The sequence below is a fragment of the Tympanuchus pallidicinctus genome, unplaced genomic scaffold (assembly GCF_026119805.1).
Source record: "Tympanuchus pallidicinctus isolate F22 unplaced genomic scaffold, pur_lepc_1.0 scaffold12, whole genome shotgun sequence".
NCBI lineage: Eukaryota > Metazoa > Chordata > Aves > Galliformes > Phasianidae > Tympanuchus > Tympanuchus pallidicinctus.
In genome coordinates, this window is record NW_026294637.1 from 18,848,684 (window position 1) to 18,861,150 (window position 12,467).

The following is a 12,467-nucleotide window of genomic DNA, read 5'->3' on the forward strand; positions in this document are numbered from 1 at the left end:
TGGGATGTTCTGCATTTCAATGTTGTGTGGACTTAAAGGGTAGAAGCAGTCCTCATATCACAGAATCACGGGATGATTGAGGCTGGGAGGGACTCCTGGGGGCTGTATGATCCGACCCCTGCTCGAGCAGGGACTCCTCAAGTGTTGCCCAGGTCCGTGCCCAGATGGATTTTAACATCTCCATGATTGGAGATTCCACACCCAAAAAAGGAGTCCTGATCACATCAAATGCTTAACTTTTGCCTGTAACAAATCAAAATCATACAAACTCACAACAAGACCTGCATTGAATCTTCACCAAACTCTCCTGGTTTGGTCATCTGTGGGACTCGATCCTCCTTTATGACCAGGAGATGGAGGAGGCTGCACCTGGGTTAGTTGGTAGCACACTGGGTGATGGGGAAGGTGCATCAGAAGCTGCAGGCTCAAAAACAAAATGCTCCTCATTGCACTTTTTACTGTTACTACTTTTATTATTTTTTTATTATATAGAATTTTATGTATTTCATTCATAATTTTGTACTGAAGTCTCCCTAACTTCAGATTTTATTTCTTAAGACACTGCCTGGCTATAGAAGACTGTTTTTGCCATCTTGCTGCCTGTTTAGGGAGGAATGCAGTGCCCAGGGAAAAGAGAAGTCATTATTTTATTAACAGTCCTTGACTTATATTTTCCATTGTCTGTATGATTAATGCCATACCATTTGTATTCTTACACAGCTTGTCAACTACTTAGTATCTAATTTGGGAAAGAATATGATATTTTAATTCTATTTTACAGCTCTTGAAAACATCAGAAGGGCTTTTAGAAAAAGCTAAGATTATATAGACGACAAATTTAAGCAAACTGTTGCTTCCTAATATTAGTTGTTATTTCCTCTTCAATGGTAACTATTCTGACTGCAACAAATTGGCTGCTTCTAACTTTCCATCACCTGTTGTATTTCAATTTCTGGCACTTCTGCGTTTCTCTTTTGGGAATAGATGCTGTGTGAGAAGTTTTCTCTAATGTTGATGGAGCGTTCCCAAAGTGAGATGGCACGGACTGCCTCAGACTTGACAAATACACTGTTAGGTGCTGTGATAATTAAGCTTGGTTCCTCTTGGAATCAACCACAGTTTTGGTTTTAGAAATACTGCTATGCTGTTAGTATGAAATCCATGTCATGGTTGTTTTGAAGCAAAACAGATGAGTATTGCATGGAATAGTTTTATTATTCAAGTATTTGGAATATTTGAGCAGAAGTAAAAATTGAAGGTTTTCCATGGAATTGTAGAACCATAGAATGGCTTCTGTTGGCAGGGGCCTTAAAGCCCTTCCAGCTCCAGCTGTCCTGCTGTGGGCTGGTTGGTTGCCCTCAGCAGATCAGGCTGCCCAGGGCCCCATCCAGCCTGCTGGTGAGAGCCTCCAGGGATGGGGCACCCACAGCCCTGCGCAACCTGAGTGAGGAATTTACACCTAATAGCTGACCTAGATCCCCCCTCTATTAGTTTAAAACCGTTCCCCCTTGTCTTATCACTACCAGACCATGAAAAGTCAATGTTCCTCCAGCTTATAAGCTCCCCTCAAGTCCTGGAAGGCCGCACTGAGGTCTCCCCGCAGCCTTCTCTTGCCCAGGCTGAACACCCCCAGCTCCTCAGCCATCTCCATACAGAGGTGCTGCAGCCCTGGCAGCATCTCCGTGCCTCCTCTGCCCCGCTCCAGCAGCTCCGCACCCTTCCTGCGCTGGGGGCCCCAGGCCTGGGCGCAGCACCGCAGCTGGGGCCTCACGAGGGCAGAGCAGAGGGGACGGTCCCCTCCCTGCCGCTGCCACCCCTCTGTTGGTGCGGCCCAGGATGCCGGTGGCTTTCCGGCCCCCGATGGACGCTGCTGCCTCGTCTGTGGCTTTCATCCACCAGAGCCACCGAGTCCTTCTCCGCAGCGCTGCTCTCGTGAGACCTTCTCCCATCTGTGCTCACAGCTGGGATTGTGAAGAACCCCTCACCAAGTTCAGTTCCATCTGCGCACTGGCTTTCCCTGATCACAGCAGCATCCCTGTACTCTTTCCAGACCAGCCATCCCTGCTTGCGCTGCCTGTATATTTCCTTCCTGTCCCTCAGCCTGACCAGCAGGTCCTTGTTCAGCTGTGTTGGTAATGATCTTCTCTGTGAGCACCAGGTCTGGTATCACTTCTCTGGTCGGTCTGTCTAATGCCTGAACCAGGAGTTTGTTGTCGATGGACTCCAGGAGTCCCCTGGAACAGCTCACTGTGTTGCCTTCCCAGCAGATCCCCAGGTGGCTGAAAGTCCCCATCAGGATGAGCGCCTGCGACTATTGCTGCAGCTGAAGCAGGGAAGCCTTGTCAGCAGGCTCCTCTTGTTCTGACAGTCTGTGTAGACTCTGAACACCAGATGTCCTTTATTGATCTGGTCCGTAATTTCAACCCGTAACCTCTCAAACTGATGATGGCCATTTTCAGAGGCAGCTCATTGCTGTCCATCCACTTTTTAACATTGAGAGCAGCTCCCCTGCCCCTCCTCCCCTTCCTATCTCTTCTGCAAAGCTTGCAGCTCTCTATCATAGTATTCCAGTTGCACGATTTGTCTCGCCATGTTTCCTTGATAGCACTTAGGTCATAGTTTCCTAATTGCAGTATGGCTTTCATCTCCTCCTGCTTGTTTCCCATGCTGCATGCATTGGTATGGAGGCACTTCGGCTGGGCTATCAGCTGCATTATCCTGGAGGGGCTGTTTTTCTATTCTGTCACACAGAACTGCAGCTGCCAATGTATTACTTACTTTAGTGGCAATGAATTATTTTTAAAAAGTAAAAAATCCTGCACTGCAAATGAGCTTTCTAATTAGTATATAGGCCTTGCATGTGTTTCTGAAGGAAAACACAACGATGTCAGCCAGGAGTTCCTGAAATCCCTTCCTGGAGGTGTGCATCCGTGGATAAAGAGGAGGATCTAGCTTTCCGTTACTTGGTTTAAGCTCTTGCATCACTGCAAAGTGCTCTCAGGCCATTTCTATACCACTCTCAGTATTAAGCAGTCTAGTTGTTGCACAAGGCCCTAATTTTTATTTATCTGATGAATCTACAAAAAACTTCATCTCCTGCATCAGTGTGAGATCAGACCGATACAGAACAGTGACAGACCGAGCTGTCTCTCGCTCGGAAGGCTTTGGTGACACGGGACTCAGTGACTCTTTTCCAGATTCGTGTCCTTTTTAGCTTCATATTTTGTTGTTTCATCCCCTGGAATTCTAACTGCATTCAAAGTTGCCCTAATAGCTAAAAACCATGGGACCATGGAAAGAGAACAAACCCAGAAGTGGACGTGATAAACCCTGCTTATGTGCTGAAAGTGTACTTGCAGGTTTGAGCTGGGAAGCTGGAATGTGAAGCTACGAGACTTATATGTGTTTCTCTGTTCAATGCTGCAGTCTGTTTTCAAGTTTAACATCCTTTTCTTTGTCACCAGGAACTACCATGTATTTTATTACCTCCTGGCAGGAGCGAGCGAGGAAGAGAGATCAGCGTTTCATCTTAAGCAGCCTGAGGAGTACCATTACCTCAACCAGGTGGGATTACTCTACTGGTGGCACCTGGCAACATCTTGCCTTTTCCACCACTGATAAGCATCAGTGTGTGCAGTGATAAATATGGGTCATTTCAGTGCTCTATAGGCAGCAGTCCGTCACTGTAAATTAGTCTGCATTGGCAACCTGAACACTTCTTAGTATGAAAAGAAATCAGTGTTGCCCATTTTCTGTCCCCTAAGTGGAGTTATGTTGGATAGACAACAGAAGCCACAAGCCAAACAAGGGAGGAACAGTAGTGATCTACCTTTGTGTGAATGTTTAGGCATTAATGTGTGGCTGCTGAGAAGAAGAAAAGAAAAATGTGTGATGCCATTCAGGATGTAGTCCTAATTGTGTCTCTTTATGGCTGGCTGTCAGCACGAGTCTTCACATTTAACAGTAAAAAAGTTTAATGTAAATGAAAACACAGAAACCACTGAAAATGTGGGGATTCAGAACATGTGAGATACCATCAGTGCCAATTCAGTTCATACTTCAGGAGATCTAATTTGCTTCATGCTTAAGATGCAGCTGTGTGTTGATACTTGTAAACAGAGAATTTACAGGTTTTTGCTCAAAAAAATAAAATCAGTGGAGTAGGATGAGATGGAGCATAGTTCTATGTTGATTTTAACTGCAATTGCAATTTTCTTGGCCTGAAATGCCAAAAGCCATAAAGAGAAATTTAACGTGCGAGTTGGAGAGCAGCTCACATGCACTGTGCAGCACAAACAGCCTTTGGTCTTTGTAGAAATATAATTTAACTCTGTAATATTCTGTAAATCACGCGGGGCTCTTTAAAAATGTTTAAAGTGGGCTTTCAAAGCCAAAATATAGCGTGCTATTAATGACTGCCACCCACTTGCAGCAGGACTGGGAAATTCACACGAGTGAGGAGCATGCTAGGAGCTTCAGCTCTGTTTAGCTTCTGCTCTTTTGGTGCCTCCTGCATCCGTGAGCAGCGCAGAGGTTGCAGAACGTGCTGTGCTCCCTCCCACCATCTGTGCTGCAGTTCTGCAGCTCCAGAGCTCCAGGATGATTTGAATGGAATGTTTTGTCAAGCACAGATTTTGTTGGGCAATCTGATAGTTCTCTGTTAGCCTCAAACATTGCCTTTAATTACAGTCTTTCCTTTTGCTCAATAGTATCTTAGCGCTTTGGGTCATTGATATTTAAATTAAATAATGAAATTATGCTGCTGTAGGCAAGTAGGCCACAGAAGAATGCAGAGGTTCATCTAGTGGGTGATGGAAGCAGACTCTGGACTCACCTGACCACAGTGTATGGAGAGCAATGACATCTCAGTGTTCTGATTATAATCATTTCTCTGCGCTTAGTGTTTGTGGTAAGCCAATGAGTGCTGACAGCTATGGAATAGTGGCTCCTTGAGGTGATTGCCTGGCTTCCTAACAGTGCAGCAACAGCCTTCTCGTGTCCTGTAGGCAAAGGACAAAAGGGAAAATGAGGAGGAAGAAGAAGAAAGTCGTAGTGGAAAAATGGGCAAAGAAACTGTGAGCATAGAAGGGGAAAGCACTAAACTGAGGCTTGAGCATTCACAGTAACTTCTTCAGTGCATCCCAGAGAAATCTCAGCCTTTTAAAATGGAAAGAGAACAAACCCAGAAGTGAACATAAATATTTAACTAGAATTAAACACTAAAATTTAAAAGCTATGCAATACTGAGCCAGGCCCCATCACTGACCCACTGGGTCCTTGAGTTATTTTGTTTCTCCCAGGTTCCTCAATTCACATTGTTATGCAAAATAAAAGTGTATTTTGCATTGCAGATGAGGAATAATCTATTCAGGTACTTCAACAAAATGCTCTGTTGATTGTAAGTGCAGGGAGCAGGTTGGAAAAAAACCAGTTTCTTTCTAAAAGCTAATTTTCTTAAAATATCTGCTAGGCTTTTTTAGAACATCCCCCTCCCATCAGTGATTGGAGTCATCGAGCAACTCGCTGAATGATTTCTGTGCTGTACGTTCATATTTATCCATGCTGAAGTTAGTAATTTGCAGGATCAGATCCTTGTTTTAATGGAATCCACAGCCCCAGTGCCACCTCTGTGTTCCTTGCAGGAGCTCTGAGTCCTGAGCCTGGATGAGTCCTCTCAAGTCTTCACTGTTTGACTGGAAAATGACAGGAACTCAGGAGAAGCTGGTGCTTTTTAGTGAAACAATCACAGTTTTGCAGCGTGTGTGTGTGTGTCCGGAGCAAAAGTTGAGAGCAGAAACAGAAATCAGTGCAACTCTGCATAAATGGCTCTTTGGCTGTAGGTAAAGCAAAGGTTTTTCCAACCAATTCGCTTCAATTCATTTAGCTCAGAGCTTGGGAAACCTCCACTTGAAAACACTGCAGAGAAATCAGAGCATCACAGATGTGAAATAGTTATAAATCTCACTTGATGTTGATAAAACAGATCAGGAATGACTATGCAGAATAATAGTTCTTTTATCTGGGAGGTCGATATCACTTCCCTTTCTGAAGAGCTGGTGGTGGGAGTCGTGTTGGGTCTGAATGCTACTTACCTGGGTCTGCCTTGCTTTCAGATGACAAAGAAACCCCTCAGACAGAGCTGGGATGAGTATTGCTATGACTCTGAGCCGGTCAGTACGAGTGCCTGTGTCCTCGGGGCTGTGCAGGGCTGCTCCTCTTGCTGCCTTTTTGGCGAGGCACGCTGGGACATGGGCAGAGATGAATGTTAAGCTGTTGCTGATCCTCTCCCCTGCCCTGCATTGGTGTTGCTTGTGTGTTAGCTGGTGGCAATACGGATACCCTTTCTGTTATCCTTTTTTGCTTATTTCTGTCTGGAAAGCTTCAGCAGTTTGGTTTGGATATGGTCATCTAGTTCTTTGCAAATAGTAGCTCCTTCTTGATGTACAATACAGATTGTTTTGTGTAAATTGGCTGCTGCGGAGTGATTTGTGAGGCAGCAGCTTTGTGGAAATTGAAATGGCTGCCTGATAAAACTGCAAATCAGGATCTGGAAGCACTAAGAGCTGGCTGGTTTCACATCAGCTTGTTGTGGTTGTAGCAGTGTATCTGCCATCCAACTTCCAGGAAAAAAGAAGACAAAACCAAACCTGCCCCGTCAGCCATCTGCGAGACAATCAGATCCTCCTATTGCTCAGAATGCAAACAATTCCTCCTCTGAAAATAGTTCTGCTGTCCTTTCCAAATGGATCTATCCAAGAAAGATCGTGCTGCTTTGCCCCTTCCCCAGCTCCTTTGCAAGCAAGACAGGGGCTGTGGCTTTGGTCAGTGGTGTGCTTCGTGTTGGTGTGGCTTGCACATGTGTCCCTGTGATGGTCTGTGTTGGTTCGTCTTGCACCACAAAGCATGTTTCCAGCCAGCTGCACGTTGTCCCAGCTAATTCTGCCATGCATGTAATGGTTGCTGCACCCAGCTAAGAGATTTGGAGGATGAGGTGATGTGGAAAGGAGCTGTTGTTCTCTGTGGCCATACAGGCATCGTGTTAACAAGGTTTCAGCTGCAAACCCGTGTTACAAGAGGAGAAGAAGGAGGGAGTTTAGCCTCCCAGAGTTCAGAAGCCTCAGATATTGTACTGGCATCCTCATGAGGTCCTGTGGGAACATAGGGCTGCTTCCCTGTGTGCCGCACGATACCAAAACGAGTTGCAAAGACTTGAATTGCTTTAGGAGTGGGTTAGGAAGATCAACTGGAGAAATGCCAGGAAAACCAAACCCTGCTTCGTTTCCTTATTTTGAGTGGGAAAACCATATGTCCTTACAATTGGGCTGGCTGTCTGGTGTTTTACTCTGCTCAGGGTTGTTTTCCGTGCTGCTCATGGTAGATCACATCCTGGCTTTCGGGATGATTTACTCTTAAGCATCCTCTGGCCCTTTTCCTCCGTGAGATGACAACAGAGGCGTTGGGCTGCACCTTATGCACATTTCCAGCTTATAATGAAACCCCATTATAACTTCTTTGAGCTTTTCCCAGAAATCCATGGATTGCTGAAATTGGCCAGTAGTAAGCAGGGGACTCATTGCTCTAAAATCAGTGGAACTTTTTGAAATATATATGTATGTACACTCCTTAAAATACATATTATTTATACATAAATGCTTTAAAAATACATATGTATGTATGTATATAAAATCCATTAGGAAACAATACCTAGCACAGAACTGAAACACTACGGAGAGCATCTGCTTTTAAGTAGATAATTTGCGAAAAGCTTTTCCATGTGCACTAATGACTTTGACGATTGTTATGTAAATTGTTCATTAAATGGCTTTGGCACGGATTGCAGTATTTGTGAGTCAGCTGTGGTATTTCGCTGTTGCCTTGTGAATTATTTTGGGTGAACAATGCCACCAAACGAAATGGGTTCCTGGAATGTGGATGGCCAGTAAAAGTGGCATTTGTCGTCCCTTCTAAAAGTTCTTCAAAAAGCTTGTTTGTAGAATTTGTGGATGCGTTTTTTGGTTCTGCAGGACTCCAGGTCCTGCCTTAGTGGGTGTGAAAACTCCTGAAATTACCCACAGCATATTTGTGATGGCTGGGGATGCCAGTCAGCCCACATTTGGGTTGTGCTACTATTTAATAGTAGCTAATAGTGCAGTGGACTAGCTTGTAGAAAGTCTCCATTTAAGTGTTAGTAAATATTTTGAGGTTTAAGACAGCATTTATATTGTAGGACAGGCAACAACATAATTTTGAATTGGAGGCAGGGGATTTTTTAAGGAAAAAGTATAAAATCTGAGCTATGGATAATCCGTAGGGGCCCCAAAGTCAGTCAAAGCATGCACGAGGTCCTTGGCTTTAGTAGTTTATTTACTCGTTTAAGGAGGATTAGTTTAACTCTGCTCCCTAAGTATTGGGAAGAATCTGGCTAACTAAATCATTCAGCTGTGACACGTTAACTGCTGGGAGATAGAGGTAGGAGTGGGTTCAAATTCCCTGTAAAAACACACTGATATTTGGAATAAAGCTCACGAAAACAATGTGAAACTTTCCCTTTCATTTCATTCACTGATGGCATAGAATTACATTTTATTTTGAAGTATTTTAAAACAGAATTCTTCCTATTTACTTCAAGGAGCTCCTAACCAGGCCAGGGCCAGGACTTAATGTGGAATGAACTGCCTGGAAACGAGCACACTGTTGCTACTTCACGGCCTTTCTGCATGCTTGTTCTCCACAATTCTGGCCAAATAGTTATATATTTAAAACTGCACTTTGGTTTGCTTGTAGGCAGACTGTTGAAAGGCTGGTTTTCCTAGACAGCTTCAGTTTGTGCGCTCTTTCCAGTGTTGACGAAGAAAAAGTCTGCCTTGCCTCTAGAGCTAATCGTGGATTGTTATTGCATTGCGTGTGCACTTCTTGCTCTGCCTGCTGTGGTGCTGTGCATTCCCTCTTGCTCTGGAGCAGGGTTCAGAGCAGTATCCAAGGGGCTGGGTGTCAGGCTCAATTAACCACTGTTATTCTGCATCCGCATTAGCGAGGCCTCCTGCGTATCTCGTTTCCCAGTGCCAGATTGGAAATGTTCTAGTTGCCGATAAAAGCGTGGAGATCCTGGGATGATATTTATGAAGTGCTGACTTGGCCATCTGGACCTGTTCTGGCCTCAGTTGCAGGACTTAATTTTTCCCTTTGAACCCAGCAGGATTGCTTTTCCGTTGAAGGGGAGGACTTGAAGCACGACTTTGAGCGCCTACAGCTAGCTATGGAGATGGTGGGCTTCCTTCCCAAGACTCGCAGACAGTGAGTTTATTTTCTATGTTAACAGACTGTATTACTGAATTGTATTAATACCAAGTGCGTTGTACATTTATAATAGTAATATACAACATAAAAATGACCCCTGTAATCAGTGAGACAAGCTAACGTAAATGAGTAACCTTTCGGTGTGGTGAGAAGGGTTGATGACACACTGACTGTTTGTACAATAAGGGAATAATCACGATGGCAAGATATAAGCAAAATGTGCCCTTCGTTACTGTTATCAAGCTGTCTGTGCATATTGGCAAAAAGTTGGCATCTGGATGTGAACTGTTCAGAATAGTCATACTGTGCGTGTAATGAATCCAGATCCTAGTTTAATCAGAAAGCCAGGCATCAAATCTAATCCTTCTCCACGCAGTTGCCAGTTTTTAGACTCGCTTCCAGCAGCCCTTCATTCAGTGCAAATGCTGGTTGAAAACTTGGGCTTCTCGGTTGGATCGCAGCGCTGCCTTTTGCCAATGGCGAGGAATTGTGTGCTTTACATCCTGCACTAAACCACAGAGTAATTCCTGCACTGACTGGCTCCATTGTTGCAGAGGTTTGAGTAGGTCTGAATGAGCTTGACAAATATGTTGCTAAGAGTAGAAACAGGCTCTGAAAAAATAGGTATTGATAAGCAATCTTCGGGGGAGTATTGTTTTTGACATCATAAGCATTGCTGAAGGGCAAATCAGTAGCTGGAACGCAGTGAGAAAGCTGGTGCTTTTCTGAGTGAAATTGTTCAGACAATAATTTAATGAGCCTTTTCCTTTTTCTGAGATCCAGGAGGTTTATGTAGGAACAGGGAATTTTTGCTTTGTGCTAATGGCACTTGAAACCCTACTCATTGCCTAGAGGAGATGACATTTAAGCTACATCTACCATTACCTCCTGCTCTTTTAAGCATGGATTTTCTTTCTTCTTAACAAGTTTCTGAGCCAGCCAGCAGTTAGGAATCCTTTACAGTGAGGCATCATTTTGCTTTCTGCTCCAGTAAGAAATTGTTTCACCTACCTGAGAATCTTCTTCATAAGCTCATGCTTTATCCCAAGCATTAACAAATGGTGAAATCAATGCTGCTTTCTCTCTGTGCTTTCCACACGTATAGATAAACCCAAGTGTGTACACTCTTACTGTCACTCTGTATACATCAGCATATGCCCTTCTTTTTCCCATCTGTCTGCTTCATGTCAAGAGCACGCTGACATTCTCCTGACAGCATCACGGTGCATCGCTGCTCCCTGAACTGATGCCACTGCATGCACTCGAGACAGATGCTGCAGCAGTGAGGAGAGCAGCACAGAACTAAATTGCTTCCCATGTTCTGCCCTGGGCGACTCATTACACAGCAGGAATCAAGTTGCAGTGACAGGTTTTCTAAAGCCTGTGTGCAGCGCAGGGTTGCTTACAGTGAGGTAATTCAGTTGGCAGAGGAAAGCAGTGGGTAAGTGTCTGAGCAGAGTAGGATATCCGTGTAAATTCAGGATTTTGATTTACTGCATGATAACTTTTATTTTTCCCCCAGAGGGTGGGGAGGCAGTGGAACAGGTTGGGCTGTGGATGCCCCATCCCTGCAGGCATTCAAGGCCAGGCTGGATGTGGCTCTGGGCAGCCTGGGCTGCTGGTTGGTGACCTGCACACAGCAGGGGGTTGGAACTGGATGAGCACTGTGCTCCTTTTCAACCCAGGCCATACTGTAATTCTATGATAATGTAGGACAGGCTCAGAGGGGTGATGCTGTGTTGTCCAGACAGGCTGGTGGTGTGGCGAGGAATCAAATGCAATTTCAATGATTGTTAGGTCCCCAGAAGGACAAGTAAAATACATAGCTGAAGGCAGCTGTGATTTATCCTGAACTTCATTCTTTTTCTTGTTATATGGCCTGCCATTTTGTAACCATGGGTTTGATTATGTTGAACTTCAGGCTGGGAATCAGGTGACCTGAGTTATTTTTTCAAGTCCAAGAAAACCAGAATGGGATTCTTTTCAAAAAGGCTGAATCACTGCAAGTTTGGTACTTGACTAAATGAAGAAAAAAAAAAGCAAAACCAATTAAGTGAGTGCTTGTTTTAAGCCTAATTTTTGAGAATGTGTTGGCCTAAGAGAGAAGACTAGAAAATTAGAGGAATAAGTAGAATAGAAAGGTGGCACTTGGATGTCTGGAGGTCGAGGGGGCTGTGGAAAGGGCGGGATATGAAGTTGTGTAAGGCATGTACTGAGAACAGTGTTTGAATGAGTTTTTATCACCTGTCAGAGATCATGGTGATGGGATCCCGATCAATACCTGACCAAGATTTGCAGCCAGGTTTCACACTGAGCGTGTTGTTTGCTTTCTCAGTGGATTTAAGGAAAAACAGACAAAACCAACAACGTGAAAATGAGATCTGTCTCTCTCCTTTAGAATTTTCTCTCTCCTGTCTGCAATACTACATCTGGGTAACATCCGATACAAGAAGAAGACCTATCGGGATGACTCCATCGATATCTGTAACCCCGAAATACTGCCCATCGTGTCGGACCTGCTGGAGGTAAGCCTCTGCTTTCAGTCACTTAGCTTTGACAGCTAATGAGCTTTATTTGTATTTCTGGTTTCACTGAAGGGCAGATTGTCTTATGTTAATGTAGCCTGTTTGTGTTTTCCATTAAGGAGTTAGGAAGACTTTTTTTTTGAGGCCTTAATGTAAAGTTTTTTCTAGCTGGCCATCAGTTCCTGTATAATTAACTGAAAATAGTTAATAACTGAAAAATAGTTCTGAGATTACAACTAGAAAGATTGCAAGCAAGTTCTGGATGGGTCTAAAACCTGCCATTCCTCGTGGTATTTTCTTCAATTGCTCAGCAATTCAAGAGCTCCCTCACCAGAATTCTCCAATGCTGAAATCGGTTGCAGTAATTGTATATGAAACTACTGAAGGAACTGTAAGTCCATCAGCCCACTCTGCTGCTCCACGTAGTGGCAGTAGGGGGTTCTGAATGAAGTCGCTGTGTTTTGTTGCCTGATGTCCCTCTGCCAGCATCTGCAGAGGTGGTGGTGGATATGCTGCAGGTGCATTTCACTCTGTCTCTTTGGTGCTCAGTTATGGACTTGCATTTATCTAGATCTGGTTTGAACCTGTTGATGCCATCTGCTGTTTTACTGTGTAAGAGCCTGTACAGAGAGTGTTTTGTCCTCC

At 44.3% G+C, this 12,467-nt stretch overlaps 1 protein-coding gene across 12 annotated transcripts in view; it reads left to right on the forward strand.

Annotated features, from left to right (window-relative positions):
• MYO9A (myosin IXA) overlaps positions 1–12,467 on the forward strand; it is a 162,649-nt gene that overhangs the window by 56,832 nt on the left and 93,350 nt on the right. For 7 of the 12 annotated variants that reach the window (XM_052672077.1, XM_052672080.1, XM_052672086.1 and 4 more), the window contains exons 5-8: positions 3,465–3,564; positions 6,114–6,170; positions 9,194–9,294; positions 11,696–11,822. In XM_052672077.1, coding sequence (XP_052528037.1) covers positions 3,465–3,564; positions 6,114–6,170; positions 9,194–9,294; positions 11,696–11,822 — 385 coding nt within the window. The remainder of the gene's footprint in view (positions 1–3,464; positions 3,565–6,113; positions 6,171–9,193; positions 9,295–11,695; positions 11,823–12,467) is intronic. The other 5 variants (XM_052672078.1, XM_052672089.1, XM_052672081.1 and 2 more) reach the window with 3 other exon arrangements.